The sequence below is a fragment of the Eptatretus burgeri genome, chromosome 12, assembly GCF_056783735.1.
Source record: "Eptatretus burgeri isolate ZD-2024b chromosome 12, Ebu_testis_v1, whole genome shotgun sequence".
Taxonomy (NCBI): Eukaryota; Metazoa; Chordata; class Myxini; order Myxiniformes; family Myxinidae; genus Eptatretus; species Eptatretus burgeri.
In genome coordinates this window covers 38,956,508-38,973,415 of record NC_140972.1, presented here as the reverse complement: position 1 = coordinate 38,973,415, position 16,908 = coordinate 38,956,508, and the positions used below count along the sequence as shown (strand labels likewise).

Here is a 16,908-nt window from a genome sequence, read left to right as displayed (position 1 = left end):
AGTTGTAGGCACGTTATGCGATCGTTGACACACATTGAAACACGTGACTTGTAAGTTACTCATAAGTCGAAACACGTGGAGGTAATGTTTAGCGTACCCGAACATTATTTCTAACCTATGAGTAACGTTTTGTAAGCACGCTACACGAACGTTGTTCACACTTTGCAACACGTTACGTGAAAGTACTACTACTACTACTACTACTACTACTACTACTACTACTACTAGTACTACTACTACTACCAACATCGACATCACTAAATTCTCTCGAACTACTACTACTACTACTAATAACATCGACATCATTAAATTCTCTCGAACTACTACTACTACTACCAACATCGATATGACTAAATTCTCTCGAACTACTACTACTACTACCACTACTACTCCTACCATCGACATCACTAAATTCTCTCGAACTACTACTACTACCAACATCGACATCACTAAATTCTCTCGAACTACTACTACTGCTACTAGTACTACTACTACTACTACTACTACTAACATCGACATCACTAAATTCTCTCGAACTACTACTACTACTACTACTACTACTACTAATAACATTGACATCACTAAATTCTCTCGAACTACTACTACTACTACTACTACTACTACTCCTACTACTACTACTACTGCCACTGCCACTGCCAGTGACATTGACATCTACTAAACATGGAGTCAGGAACACTGACGGGTTCCTCTTGTGAAGCCCATTTGTATATACCAATTCCCCTAAACGCTGCCAATACGCCATTATACGGTAGCTGTAAGTTAGAAACACGTTCAGTACGTTCTGTGGTCGTCCGGAAGACGTCAATCAAATTCGTCTGCATACGCCAATGTGCGTTTGAGATACGTTACACATAGGTTCAAAGCACGCTACTCATAGGTTCAAAGCACGCTACTAATATGTTCAAAGCACGTTACTCGTCGGTTAAAAATTAAGTTTCGGGTATACTAAACATTACCTCGACGTGTTTCGACTTATGAGTAACTTACAAGTAACGTGTGGCCAACGTGTGTAAACGAATGCGGAGCGTGCCGAGAACTTATGCCAGCGTATGCGGAACTTGTGAGCCATACGTCGAGTACGTCGTAAAATTTTCAGCATGCTTGAAATTTCACGACGTACTAGACGCACCACGTAATATGCCAGCTTACTTCATTGTTTTTCATCGTGCTGCTAACATATACACAACTTACCCATACCGTATTCGACGTGTCCCAGCGTTTTAGACACATTTTCATAGGTCGGCATACGCTGGCTAAATCGTCAAGGTGTGACTGCGATGTTGACACTTCCAATTTTCAGGCGGTTATGATTTAAATCGGCGAGCGGCAGGTTTTTAACAGAGAACGCCACGAGTTCGTCGGCGATACGTGCAGCGCACTATGACTAAGTTAAACTATCGTTGAGCATAGTTTGTGAACGCCGACAACAGGCTAAGCATTCGTTGGTATGTTATCTTTAACACAATGAAACGTTCTGTGCCCGTTACTAATACGTTATGAATACGACCAAAACTTAAAAAAAAACCTCAAAACTTCAGCGTGCGCCAACGTTTTACGTGCGTTTTTATACGTTGCCATTCCTGGCTAAAATGTCAAGGTGTGACTGGGCCTTTATGTCGTTTGTGGAAAAGCTTTGGATAAAACATGTTAAAAAATTATATTAATTATTGAACCTCAGAAAGCTTTACTGTTCTATCATCTTCCAATATTGAGCTCCTTGCCAATTACATTTTTAATCTTTGCTCACCACTGATATAAAAGAGAAACACTTATGATGAGTATTTACTTTTCCATGGATGTTGTGTTGTTTTCTTTCCATTTTTTGTGAATTCATTTTGAATTTCCCTGAACTTTCTACAGCTTGTGCTGTTTGGACACATGGTTGAGCCACCTACATGAACAGGAAGGTGTGGTGAATGCTTACTACCAGACAGGAAGCTTGTTGGACAAGTCGCACCCACCTTGCCTACCGCTTTTTGAGGAGATCCTATTGCTGCTGCAACCGCTTGTGCTGCTGCCTTTCCATCTTGACCTAGTTTTTGAGTTTTGCACAAAGCAACGACGACAAGAGCAGATCGCTCAACGGGAGTGCCTGCACAGTCAATTTGGGCTTCAGCGTTCCTTGCATTCAACACTACAACTCATGCTCAACTGGGGTACCAACAGTAGCAGCGAAAGTAGCCCTCCGCCCACCAACATTGGTGACATTGCTCATCAGGTTGAAGTTCAGAATGTTGAAAAAAATCAGGAAGTCAGTGCTTCTGAAAATGATCCTGCAAAGCTTTTGAGGACTATTTCAACTCACAGCAGGCTGAAGGATGGAGTCAAAAATCACTCCAAGCAAAAGGATGAAAATCAACTTCCATGTATAAAAAATGTGGAATATGATGAAAGCAATGATGGTAAAGCAGTGCCAGGTGAAGGAAAACATATGAACCCTGCTTTTGACAAAGCATTAAAACACAATGTTTCTGGAACAACCCAGAAGCAAAAATGTGAAGCAAGTCAGAAAGAACTTTCAATCATTGGAAGTGCTCATGCTAGTTCACATGATGGCAGAACCATAGAAAATGATGGTTCCTTTGATAATGGGACAAATTCTCCATCTTCTTACATTAGTGTTCAGGGTAATAAAATTCTTTGTAACACAGACACAAACACAATCTTCATGCCAGAAACAACAGGCCAAGATGTTGATTGGTGGGAACAGTTAAAGGAAAGTTCGCAGATGTACCTGACATCAGCCAGTCAGGGAAATGAACCATTGCAAGCAGTTTGGAGCAAATATCTTCATCTTTACAGGAAGGTATACAAGACAGTGGAGACAAAGTGGCAAAGCAATGAAGTGAAAAACAACGCTAAAACAGAGCTGTACGTCACAGAACCTCAGAACAATAATGAAAGCGATGAACTAAGCAGAAACATTCAGGGTTCAAAGTCACCTTGTGATGATCAAGTTAAGAATGTAACTTCAGTGCACTGTAGAAATGTTGCACATGTTAGCAACTTGGTAGGCAGCCCACCAGACTCAGAGTTTCACAACTCTGGTACAGATGGTATTGATGTTTTGAATGTTGAAGATAAAGGTCTATGGCTGAAGCACTTGTTCGGTGCTGGCCCAAAGACTGTAAAAGGGACATCTCTACAATCTGACCGAGTGCATCCTCAGCTGACTACAAGGTAAGTCACTGCTAGGTTTCATGCTCCAAATAGTAGGAATTTCAGAAAAAAAAAGTGGATGTGAACTTCTGGTTAGTGTAACCACTGCTTGGGAAATTTACCAAGATCTTGGAATAATTGAGACACATTTACTAAGACAGCTAGATTTATTGATAATTTGATGCAAATTATTGAGTTGAGAAGATAAGTGTAATGATCGACGTAAGTTTGGGAAATCTTGGAAAATTTTAGGTGCTCATCTTGCAAAAAAAATTTTTAGAGTGGTAACTGCACGTGGTGATTTAAAAGGCATTCCATGTGTACATTCCGCCTCATTTTTTTATTCCGCCTCATTTAAGTGCTGCAACAGTCTTTTGCCAGTGAAACATGGAATAGATTTGAGTCCCTTAGAATGTAGTTTCTGACCAATGTCACTTTTTCTCCCCTGTGGTGGTGGTATCCTCACTATATTATCTATTAATTTTGAAGGTGATTCAGTCTGGTGATGATATTAATGTCCCCCCCCCCCTTACCAATGTCACATCTGACCAATGTCACAAAAGTCCCCACCCCTTGGGACATGAACCTGGAGTTCAAATCCCTAAAAATAGTTACATATTTTATGCTTACTACCAGACAGGAAGCTTGTTGGACAAGTCGCACCCACCTTGCCTACCGCTTTTTGAGGAGATCCTATTGCTGCTGCAACCGCTTGTGCTGCTGCCTTTCCATCTTGACCTAGTTTTTGAGTTTTGCACAAAGCAACGACGACAAGAGCAGATCGCTCAACCCCCAATGTTGATTGCATATGCAATATTTCATTTTTTTAAACGTTTAAAAATTTGCCTACAATTGCATTTTTGGAGTTTTGACCTTTTGACAACGCTCCAGGGAACAGGGCCAAAATGATGCTGTTCTTGCACCTTTGTGACATGTGGTGATCATAACTACCAAGTTTGGTGAATTTCTGCATAACCGTTTAGGAGGAGATAGCATGATGAATGGACAGACGGACGAACAGAGACCAACAGACAAACAAACAGACAGATGGAGCTGATTACAATATCCCCCCTTTTTTTCAAAAAGCATGAGGATAATATGATGTGTCATATACATCATAAAAGTGTGGGAATTGACGGATGAGTTGTTTGTCAGTTGCAGTGGCCTGCAAAAGTATTCAACCCTCCCTCTCCCCCCCCCCCAAAGTTTTCACATTTTGATGCCACCTGAGCTTCTTTCATGAAGCTTTCAAATTAATCGTAATATGTAGAGTCTTCACAAACTTCTCCAAAGTGATAAAGCTAAAAAATGCAGATAAAATGTGAATAAGTTTGATTAACAGAGAAAATCAGATGATTCTCAGTTGCATAAGTATTTAACCCCTTTGCCTAATTAACCCAAAATCACTTCTGGAGCAAATGATTTGTTTGAAAGGTTAAAAAAAAAAAGTGTAATATGTTGCACCTGTTTCTAATCAATGGTTTAACTTTAAAATTAAGCTCCCCCACTTATCTAAGCAGTTTTAAAGTGCAACTCATTTGTTCAAACAACAAGGCAAACATGAAGAACAAGGAGCTATCCAAAAAAAAAATAACATGAAGTGATGGAGAAGCACTGTTCAGGAGAATTATAAGATTTCAAAGTCACTCATTATCCCTCTGAGTACGGTGAAATCCATCATTTAGAAGTGGTAGATATATCATATCACCCAGACTCAACCCAGACTCTACCCAAATCAGGTCGCCCATCCAAACACAACAGCCAGGCAAGCAGAAAACTAGTTTGAGATGTCACTGTAAATCCAACAATGACTTTGAAAGATCTGCATGACTCCATGTCCGAGATTGGGGTCAGTGTTTATCAATCAACAATATCCCGTTCCCTTCACAAAGCTGACCTTTCTGGACAAGATGCAAGAAAGAAGCCTTTCCTGAAAAAGACGTATCTAAAAGCTCATATGGAGTTTACAGAAAAGCATCTTCATGGTACTTCAGGCATGTGGAGAAAAGTTTTCTGTCAAACGAGACAAAAATTGAACTTTTGGTCTAAATTCAAAGCATTTCGTCGAGCGCATGCCTAACACGGCATATCACCCAGTCAACACCATCCCTGCTGTAAAGCACAGTGGGGGCAGCATCATGTTTATGGGGCTGCTTTTCATCAGCAGGGACTGGCAAGCTTGTCAGGATAGAAGGGACAATGCATGGTGCAAAGTACAGGAGAATCCTTGATGAAAACCTGCTTGAGTCAGGCATGCATCTAAAACTGGGTAGGAGATTCACATTTCAGCAGGATAATAATCCGAAACACAAAGTTAAGGCCACACTAGAGTGGCTGAATAAGAAGAAAATAAATGTGTTTGAGTGACCCAGTAAAAGTCCTGACTCGAACCCAACTGAACATTTATGATGAGACTTGAAGATTACAGTCCATCGATGATCCCCATCTAACTTGGCAGAACGAGAGCAATTTTCACTTGAAGAATGGGCAAAGATTTCACCATCTTATTGTGTAAAGCTGTTAGAGACCTTCCCTTAAAGACTCATGGTGGTCATGGCTGCAAAAGGTGCTTCCACCAAGTACTGACCCAAGGGGCTGAATACTTTTACAACCAGTGAATGTTGATTTGTACATGTTTTTTACGGTATTCCTGACACGTAACCTCGTTCAACTATAACAGTGTTTCGTTTGATCCCTTCAGTTTTGAATAAAAAAGTTCATTTGGAAAAATTGTTTGCATAATTCATCTAAATGTGGAATTATTCTTAGGGGGGTTAATACTTTTGCAGGCCATTGTATGTAAATGAACCAAATTAATCTTACAATTGTGTATAACAACATTTTGTGTCAGAGGATTTCATATTAAGTCAGAAGTTTTGTGATATGTGTTTAATGCCATCTCCATTTTACAGGGCCCCTTCCAGGTGGTTGGGTTTGAGTGTCGCTAAGATAGGCCTGGCACGTGAACATCTGTGGACATTTGGGTCCACCCGAAATGTCAACAACAATATTGAAATACGAGAAGAAGAGAAATCACAGGAATGCCTTCCAGATAATAAGTTACCATGGTGCGTGTTCAAAATCATGCTGAAAGTTAGCATTTGATGCACTCAGAGTTGAATTGCCCAATGCTTAACCCGATGCTCCATATTTAATATTTTGGTAAGGTGGCCTGATGTTTACTCCAGCTGCAGATCAAGAAAAGTATGAACTGTCAATTTCAATGTCCAATAGCAGACATCGAAAGTTAAAATGAGGCCCTCACAGCACCCAATGTTCCTTCTCTTTTCCTTTTTCGGATCACGTTTGGAGGACCAAGTTGTGATGTTTGGTCATTTCAGCTTAGGAACATCTCCAGGTGTTCTGTATTACGTCTTTGTGACTAGGGATTTTTTAAGGATATTCACCACACCTTGGACAGCTTCCAATTGTCACTCACTTACAATAGTTTGTGGTGTCATTTTCATTTTTCTACAAGCTTTGTCCTTACACTCTGCTCTGACTCTCACCGATATGATGTCTATTTTCTCCAGATTCCAGCTTTTCATCTGTCAGGTCTTGGTGCTTCACTACTTTGATATTTCCCATCTAGACCAAAGGCGTTTTGTACTGATGCTTCATTGGTGAATGCCATGCTTTCCTTTTTATTTCTGAGTACTATATCTGGTCACAACACGTTGTTTTCAATGTTCACACTTGAGGAATGGCTCTGGTCATGTGTGAGTGGTACATCATCCTTTTTGATTGTCAGCAATCTTTCAGGGTTGTGTTTCCATTAATTACAATATGCAGTATGACCTGTTGTGAACAACCAAATTAAAAACAATCTAAATATGTAAACCAAGATGGAGGTTCTATTCTGATCTGCTGGCTTACTTCTCATACACTGTGAAAGTGTAAAAATATAATTTTATCATGAACAAAGTAACAGAACATGTTTCTTATCAAAACAAATGCATGGATACATCAGTTATAACATTAAATCTTTTCAACAACAAAATGAGTCATTCAAACAGTTTTCCCAAAGATTGTTGTCTCCATCATGAAGCTTTCTTTGTGGAAAAGCTTTGGAAAAAAAATTTCTTCTTCATTTTCTCATTCACCCCATTAAAAAAAAAATGTACGTTTCCTTTCCCCACCACTACCTCGAGTCCTTCCAACAAATTAAAAATGTGCTCCTGTTACTATATTATTTCCTACATGCTTGCGGAACATCGTCAACCTGAGACATAGTGTGAAAGATCATGAAAATAAAGAAACCAATTGTGAATGCATGAGAAGAACGAGAACAAAGAATATGTTCAGTTTCATTTTTAGCTCGCCTGTTCGAAGAACAGAGAGCTATAGCAATACCCCCGGCATGAGCGTCAGCGTCAGTGTGAGCGTCAGCGTGAGCGTGAAAATGTGAAAGTTTTTGGTGCAAGTTCTTTTTTCCTTTCTAATGTTTTTATCTACCACACTATTTTTATATGCCCGATATATATATATATATATATATATATATATATATATATATATATATATATATATATATATATATATATATATATATATATATATATATATCGGGGCGTATTATGTGATACCGGTTGTCTGTCCGTCCGTCCGTCTGTTCCTGTCCGCACTGTAACTCCCAAAGTTTTCAACTTTCACTTTTCATATTTGGTACATAGGTACAGACTGTGGAGACGGTGTGTCACGACATACGTTCGTCATCTAAAGTGGTTGCCATGGCAACCAGGATGCTGTTTTCCATCCGTTCCTGTCCGCACTCTAACGCCCAAAGTTTTCAACTTTCACGTTTCATATTTGGTACATAGGTACAGACTGTGGAGACGGTGTGTCATGACATACGTTCGTCATCTAAAGTGGTTGCCATGGCAACCAGGATGCTGTTTTTCATGTAGTAGCACAATTCTGTATATACCTTCTTGTTCGGGCGTATATTGTGCTCACTTGTGCTCTTGTTACTGATTACAATATACAAATACATATATTGCTTAAAAATTATTTGGATCAGACTTCACTGCAATGCTTTATAAAAAATATCAATTATTAGACTAGTCTTTTTAAAATGATAAAGGAATAAACAGGTGAGCATTGGGTGGCTTTGACACCAACTCTGGTTATTACCAGGTTGATATACCTTGTCAATTGCAAATAAGATGTTGTTACTTTATCATTGTGGCATTAAATGTTGCATCACTGTCACAGTAGTGATTTATCAGCTGATTCTTTCACTTGTTTAGGCAGGATACAGTTATAGGATGTGGAAATGCAGTTTTAAATTGCTGCTGAAACAGTTGTGACATGTATAATGTGTGAATGTTGATGTGCATTGTAGGCAGTGTACACTGATTTGTAGATGTTTCACATGTGTTGCACTTTCCTATAAATAGTGTGACAGAATAGCTTAGAGGTATGCACACTTGCCTTTGAGCTGTCGAGACTGGGTTCGAATTTCGACCCATCTATAAATTGTTGGCGTGTCGTCTGCAGGGCGATGCATCAATGTGTGCACCGCCCCCTGGGAGGACGTTAAGTGTCCCATCTGCTGGCAGTCTTTGATGGATGTTAACGATCATTCAGTTTCCTTCACAAAGAATAGGCAAGCTAATGCCAGCACCCTGAATAAATTGCAAATTCCTGCCCAAATCACCTTCATTCGAACATCAGGCCTGGCCAGCCAGTTTATGACAATCTTGGGTGAAAACATTCCCAGGTAAACCACACGAGGTGGGAATAATTAGGGCTGTTAAAGTTACATTATTATTATTAGTCATAATCGTGCATGCATGCATGCATGCGGTCGCATGCAGTCGATGTCTGTTATGAAGGTGAAACTGTACTCAAGCCTCCCGATTGGTCCACCCCTGAAAAGGGAACTGTAAGATAATATATGTAGAGAGAGAGAGAGAGAGAGAGAGAGAGAGAGAGAGAGAGAGAGAGAGAGAGAGAGAGAGAGAGAGAGAGAGAGAGAGAGAGAGAGAGAGAGAGAGAGAGAGAGAAAAAGAGAAGAAAACGAAAGGCCGACGAAATGTGTATCCTTGCCTTTTGAAAGCAAAAGAAGGAATGAGACACAGATAGACAGACTAAAAACCAAGGAAGATGAAAGGGGACTCAAGTGTGATATATCAGGATATCTAGGCCAATAAAGAATTGTAAGACAAAGTTTAGTGACAATGTGTGAAGCAGAAAGGAGATGGGAGAAGGAATGAAAATTGGAAATTGATTTTAATATAATCAATATATATTAAAAAAAATTTAGAACAAAAACACCCGAAGCTGTAGTTGTCGTGGTAGTCATATAAATAGTGATGATTCCATGGTTAGATAAATTGGAAGTAAGATGGATGTGCTTAGTTTGATGTTTTGGGGTGGATTTGCTTGAAGATTATTTTTTCTAAATGTCTTGTGGTTGTGCAGTGGTGAAGTGAAGGCCGTTTGTGATCAGCCCACCAATGATCCAGATCATCTTTGCTTTCCTAAGGGAGCCATTCTGAAAGTCATATCCAACATCGACTCCAACTGGATCATGTGCAGTTTTGAAGGAAAAAGTGGATTGGTTCCTGTTGCCTACATTACCCATTTTGATGATGCCGATTATTAAACAAAATACTACAGATGAATGAGTATATCAGGATAAATTACGAATGCATCATTATGCCAAAATGCAGGTCTTTTACAGCTACACGTTCTGTGGGCGCAACACAATGTATTTAACTTAATTTTGGTGGTTAGGATGAAATGCTATTTTATACTGTAGTTTGTTTTCCCTGCCTGTAATGCTCTGCTCTGCAAACTGCAGCTACCTTTCCGAATTGTTGTAGTTGAGTGAGATAATGACCCACGGATTTGGGAGGGTTTGTTTTTTTTTATGAGAAACATGTACAAATTCATGAAATGAGCAACATGTACAAAAAAAAACTGAGAACATTTTTTTTATTGTACAAATATGTCATATCATTACCTTCTGTTTATATTGACTGGAAGGAAGGGCAGTATTTCTATTCAGGCCATTATTTTCTTTTCCTTATTTTTTGTCATCGGCAAAATAATATGTTCTTTGATTTTGATGCAACTCACTGGAATGTTATGACATTTTCCAGCATGGTGAGCAACTTCAGAAAAGTTTACCTTAGACTGGACTGAATGGAATAAAAGGAGTTGAAAATAAATTTATTTGGTATCAGCAGAATTGTAAGACAAAGTTTAGTGACAATGTGTGAAGCAGAAAGGAGATGGGAGAAGGAATGAGACACAGACAGAGTGTGTGTTTGTGTGTGTGTGTGTGTGTGTGTGTGTGTGTGTGTGTGTGTGTGTGTGTGTGTGTGTGTGTGTGTGTGTGTGTGTGTGTGTGTGTGTGTGTGTGTGTGTATAGGTATATATATATATATATATATATATATATATATATATATATATATATATATATATATATATATATAGAGAGAGAGAGAGAGAGAGAGAGAGAGAGAGAGAGAGAGAGAGAGAGAGAGAGAAAATAAAACCAAGGGCTGACAAATTGTGTATCCTTGCCTTTTGAAAGCTGGTTCTTTGGTCAAGTGGTTAAAGACTAGTCTTTTTCTGTGCTGGCTCATTGGGGTTGAATTCCTCTGGCTGCTCACTCTGGCTATCCTACACGAGGCGTAGATCTTGCAAGTGCATTGAAAAAGCCTGGTTTACAGTTTTTGAAAAGAAAAAAAAGTAAACCACTCACTTGTATTGGCCTATTGTGAGTATCTCATTCATGTAACTTTTTGATCACGCCTTTAAATGAAGTAGCTGATATTTTGCCATACTCTGCAGTGAATATTTTATGGATAAAATGATTTCATATTTTTCAAATGCAAAGGGTGATACATCAATCACCTCCAGCCTCCCGAATAACAACAATATATCGAGACTTGAAAAAGATTTGATAATCGTTGATTTCAGATCACATTCACAGAACAACCAAAAAGACTTCCATCGTTAAAAGGCAAAATTTATTGAAAGGGGACATAAACAATGATGGTTTTATAGAGTTATTAAAACTATGTTACCATAATGTGTAAAAATGCAATGAGTGAAGAAGGTTATTCACATCTCTGTGAAAAGGGCCGGCTCCGGGGCGGAGCATTTAGTACAGTGCGTGTATGTGGTTAAACATGAGGAAGATTATAAGTCGTCGTTACATGTTTCGCTGATGGTTAAACGGCACCGTAATAATACCAGTGGGGATGTCTTTTTGCCTAATTTAAATAATTGGTCACAAAAAATAAAATTTGAATGAGGAATACTGCAGTGAATACCTCGACCTTGAATTAAAAATGGCCAGAAAGACTGCCAAGGAAGATGAGGAACATTTTGTGCTGCAAAGTTTGTCAGACAGAAATAACTGGACAGGTAAATCATATTGCTGGACTTTTAAATTGTAACACACATTTGAAATTAAAAGAAAGTCAAACAAAGGCAATACAGGCTTCGATACAAGCCTGTGAGGGAAGAACGAGACAAAAGAAGGAATAAGTGGTTGATTTTTCCACACCATCTGGTTGGTATGTGCATCATGTTTTGAGGCATTTTCAATGAGCGTGGCCTGTGCTTCAAACTAGTTATTTGCTCTGCTTCACAAGTACTTCATCCTGAAAATTTAAATCGATAAAAATCCAAATAAATACTCGAAAGTAAACATCGGTTTTATTCGGCGAAATAATTAAAAAAAATAACAATCTAACTCTGCCAAGTTTAAACATAACAGTTGCACCAGTGGAAAGAGTTACTTGGTGACTCTAATCCTACTTTTGGCCACCGAAGCTGTCATCACTTATAAGCCAAGCTGTCTCACTTACAAAACGTTAGGAGAAAGTTCAGACCGATTAGTTTGTCTTGATAGCTTTTAAAGCCATTTTATCTGCATTTAAGCATAATAGATGCTCAAAAATGAGGATTTCGCAGCAAAACATACTGTCTACTTTGTAGTCCCATTTTCAAAAGAGCACTTGGTTATTGATATTTTGCTCAAGTAAAGATCTACAGATTTCGCTTGTCTTTGGCAACAAAACAAAACCGTATGAACAATCATGTGAACATTTTTGATGCACTACCTTGAATTGCAGGTATTCATTACTGCAATTTGCATGCTATAAGACGAAGTCTTTTTTCCATGTTGTTAAATCCATAATCGTTTGCATGCTTAAATGACTCACATTTACTTACCCCTCCCTCTACATTTTTATTAGTCCCCATTGGACTTGGTCCGAAACAGGGACTTAGGATTTGTTTCATAAGAAAAAAGTTTAATTCAAAATGCTATTGTTTGTATATGTTTGCAAAGTGTAAATATGACTTGCTTTTCAGTATTTATCTCAATGACATTCATATATTTAATGACTAAATGCAATTTGCTGACATGCTCAAGTGACAATGATGAGCATGTCAGCATGCCTTGGAATTATGTTCAACCCTTGGAATTTGTGTGGCTGTTGCAGAGTATGAGAAATAGTACCATGACATGGTAAATGATATCCACCGAACAATTGAATAAATTATCATGAAAAGTTATTTGAAACTGGCATTCTATTCCAGTATACATTTGGAAATATGATATGCAAATAAATCACACTGAAATACCCTGTTTTTATAGCTTTTTATTTGTTGCTTTGAATTGTAGAATTCATTTCAGTTTTTCATGCAGCATCACAAGAAGTGCTATGATTACTTAAGATTTATATTCATTTTCATATTTTGAACTCATGGAAGAACTGAGCAACAAAGAAGATTGTTTTATAATATCCCTTGATCGCAATTGCAGGATGCCCTTACAAGGGAGTTTGATGTTTATAAAAAAAATCGATTTATACCATCAATTTTGTCCTTTTGATTGTTTTTTTGTTTGTTTGTTTGTTTCTCTAATTCTACCAATCAGTGTTAGAGGGGGGAGCATGCAAGAAGTAGAGTTATCACGACTAATGAGATGCAAGTATGTACAAGGCACTTAACAGTTGCTACTTAAAGACAGGCCCACACACAGACACACACACACAGAAACGGACTCCAATGGTCTTTATTGAAGGCCTCCAGCTCGAGGACAGGTGAGATAGAGACCAGAGCCTGCGCTTGGACCAGTCCACCTCATGTGGTCTTCGATGATCCGGCTCGACGGGACTCGAACCCGCAACACGACTCCGCTCCAAGCACCGGGCACTGCGCTCTTCAACCGGCCACGCACCAACCGACCAAGGCCAAGGATCAGAGGTGACGATGATCCAGCTCGGCGGGACTCGAACCCGCAACATAATGATGATGACCACCACGACCCCAAGACGACAACCAGGTGACAACCAAGATGACCAACCTGGCATTCCTTTATATTCTCTTCTTTCCCAGGGTCAGACAATCGCCCTCTCAGGTGGCCTTCCCTCTCATTGGCCGGCATGTCGTGAGAACATCACTTTCTGAGGCAGCCTCCACTCTCATTCGCCGGCGTGTCGTGAGAACAGCCTTCTGAGGCGGCCTCCACTCTCATTGGCCGGCGTGTCGTGAGAACATCGCCTTCTGAGGCGGCCTCCACTCTCATTGGCCGGCGTGTTGTGAGAACATCGCCTTCTGAGGCGGCCTCCACTCTCATTGGCCGGCGTGTTGTGAGAACATCGCCTTCTGAGGTGGCCTCCACTCTCATTGGCCGGCGTGTCGTGGGAAGACCGAACTCTGTGGCTTGATTGGACAAGGGGCACGCCCCTGCCTTCCTGGGCGGAATCTCGATCTGAGTTGATGGAAATCTCCATCCACGTACGTGGTCGAACGCACGTAGACAATGGCGTCGGTGTGGGGAAGCGAGGTGAAGGTGAAGGTGAGGGTGATGCAAACGAATCTCCGCAGTGCACACACATAGTTCGCGTTAGACACTGGTAGGGGGCCCTAACTATAAACACACACTTACTGATATAACTGTTATATAGGGACCCTGGCTGTTATGTGCGATGGGTTCCAGATTCGTAACAATACTCATGCATTAGGAATATTTTACTTTTTAAACCTGATAGTCATGTGCCTTGATTGGTGACTGCTTTGTCTTTACCATTATCAATCGGAAACAGGAATCGTTTTTTTTAGTTCACTGCATGTCTAATTGGTGTCGATGCAATGTCAATGCGAATTGGTGTCAATGCTGTGTCACAAGATCATTTGTCAGCCATTTTGAAGAATATAGATATTGACGAATGTTCATGGATTTTGTCAATTTCTTGGAAAGTTCTAAAACTGAGAATGTCTCCTAAATTTATCGTCTTTACAGTTACATCCATTAATCAGTTCAAGAAATGTAGAAAAAGAAGGTACAGAGTAGAATATGTCTTGAAATTGCCATCGAGATGAATTTCAGTGGCTTTTTCCCCATCATGGCTCACCATTCTGGAGCCATTGTATAAAATGTGTCCTCACTGTCAAAAATATATCTTTACCATTATCACCCAAACTAACGGTACAGACAGTTGACAAGGACAAGGCTCAAACTCAAAATGCAACAAACACGAATCTCACTTCTGGGTCTCACTATCTGCCATGATCTTTTCTGGGAAAGCCACATTTCCAACCTGACCTCCAAAGCCAGTCGCTGACTGGGAATCTTTCATTGTGCAAAGTCCTTCCTTGGTACACCTGAGCTCCTGACCACATACAAAGCTTTCGTCCGCAGCCTGATGGAGTACGGCTCTCTCCCCTGGGCTGGTGCTCCTGCCTCTCACCTTTCTCGGCTTCACGCTGTGGAAACCAAGGCATTTAGTAGCATTGGTATCTCTCGTGGTGAGGTTGAATCTTTGGGCCTCTCACTCTCTCACCGCAGGCAGGTCGGTGGTCATTCTGTCTTCTACCGTCTCCTTTCTGGTCTCGCCTCCCCTGCTCTGTCTGTGATACCGATATAACCCCCCCATATTTCCGCAGTGTGCTCAAGGTCTGCCAGCAACCCCCTTCTGGTAAAACTACCAAAATCACGAATCACCGCTCACATTCACTCTTTTATTCCTCTTTTTTCCCACCATTGGAATAAACTCCCACACTATGTTCAATCTTATTCTTCCCTCCAGGCCTGTAAAACAGCCGCTCACCACCACCTCTTATCTGCTCCCACCCAAAACCTTGATCTTTTCTACCCCCGTTAATGTACCCCAAACCCACCTCCTTCAAATTCCACTGATTTCCTTCCTGAAAGTCTCTGTAATGTCCATCTTGTACACCCCATGTTCCCCACCCCATCCCTCTCCCTTCCACAGATCTCCTCATGTCTCTGTTCCTCACTGTTTTGTCCTTCCCTCTCCTGCCCCTCTTGTCTCATGCCCCCCCCCCTTGCTCTGCGTTGTGTTACTCACATCGGAGCCTTGACAATGTAGACAAAACCCCCCACTATTTTCTTCACAGTTTGTTACAACCAAATATTTGGGTGAGCTGACTGACCATTCATCACAAGTCTAATGTGGAGACCATGAGGTTTAAAAAGAGCTAAGGTGAAACAAGAAATGATGTTTGGTTTTGTCTATCAGGAGTATGTACAACGTGAAAAAGAGTGGAACAACAAGCGAAAAGTGGTCGGAAAAATCCACACCTTCCACTTAATATCCTCCCGTGACCAGATGGGTTTACGATGGAAATGGCAGTACAGTCTCAGAAAGCCAGACAGCATGAAGCATGGGTGGAAGCAGTGCCAGAAGTGGTTCTTAACACTTCCAACCAGCCCGATTGTGCGTCCTGTTCCTTCACACTGCAAGATCGCTGTATGGAAGAGGCTCCGCAGAGAGAGCAAGCGAGCTTATTCGATTAATATGGAAGCAATAGGGGATGATTGCAAAGTTGCAACCTGAAGTAACGACAATGAGGTGAAGATTAAGTAAGTGTGAGGACGTCACTGCCCATAAACTGTGACAATTTGTTGTAAACTCCACAAGGTTAGGCCAATGTGCTCATCCAGTCAGGTGATTCTCACGCAGTTAGAGATGAGAAAAAGAAATGGTGTTTGGTTTTTCATTCTCGAGTGAAATTCACCAGAAAAATCTGAAAAAGAATCCGTGATGGCTCATATTCGTGTGGAAGTGCTGCCGTATTAACAGAGCTTCTTAGACATCACTTGGTGCTAGTGTAACAGGCCTCGCCATTTAATGGCATTTTGCCGTTTAAACGACTGAATTGATTTATTTATATTTTAAATTAACTAGTGCGTGGCCGTACGTGCAAAAAGAAAGAAAAAAAAAGAATTATGACGTCAATTGTGATGTCACAGCAACGTGTCCTGTCATTGGTTTGGTAAATAAATGGCCATAACTTGGAAACCACTTGTCCGATTAATATCAAACTTTGAAAAGGCACGTACTCAGGGCCCCAGCAATATACCTGGCAAGTTTCAATTAGATCGGACCAGTGGTTGTCAAGAAACAGCGGTCACACACACACACACACACACACACACACACACACACACACACACACACACACACACACACACACACACACACACACACACACACACACACACACATTGCTGGAATTATAGATAGATTATTCCCGCTTTCTTTGAGTGTTCATTTGCCGATACAGTTGCTGTAATGGTATGTACTGTACCCGGTACACTCGATCACGATTGTTTTCGGGTATTGTTTCGTTCATTTTATGAGAGCCATGATGAAAGAGTTGGTGGTAGTAACTTTTTATTAACGTTGAGATTTGAAGTTTGTTTTTCACGCAAAAACAAACTTTACA

At 40.3% G+C, this 16,908-nt stretch overlaps 1 protein-coding gene across 2 annotated transcripts in view; it reads left to right on the top strand.

The window, feature by feature from the left end:
• Positions 1-12,799, top strand: part of LOC147015455 (uncharacterized) — a 96,220-nt gene extending 83,421 nt beyond the window's left edge. For both annotated transcript variants that reach the window (XM_085850218.1, XM_085850217.1), the window contains 3 exons: positions 1,882-3,201; positions 6,093-6,248; positions 9,607-12,799. In XM_085850218.1, coding sequence (XP_085706344.1) covers positions 1,882-3,201; positions 6,093-6,248; positions 9,607-9,790 — 1,660 coding nt within the window. In that variant the 3' untranslated portion in view covers positions 9,791-12,799. The remainder of the gene's footprint in view (positions 1-1,881; positions 3,202-6,092; positions 6,249-9,606) is intronic.
• The last annotated feature ends 4,109 nt before the right edge of the window (positions 12,800-16,908 follow it).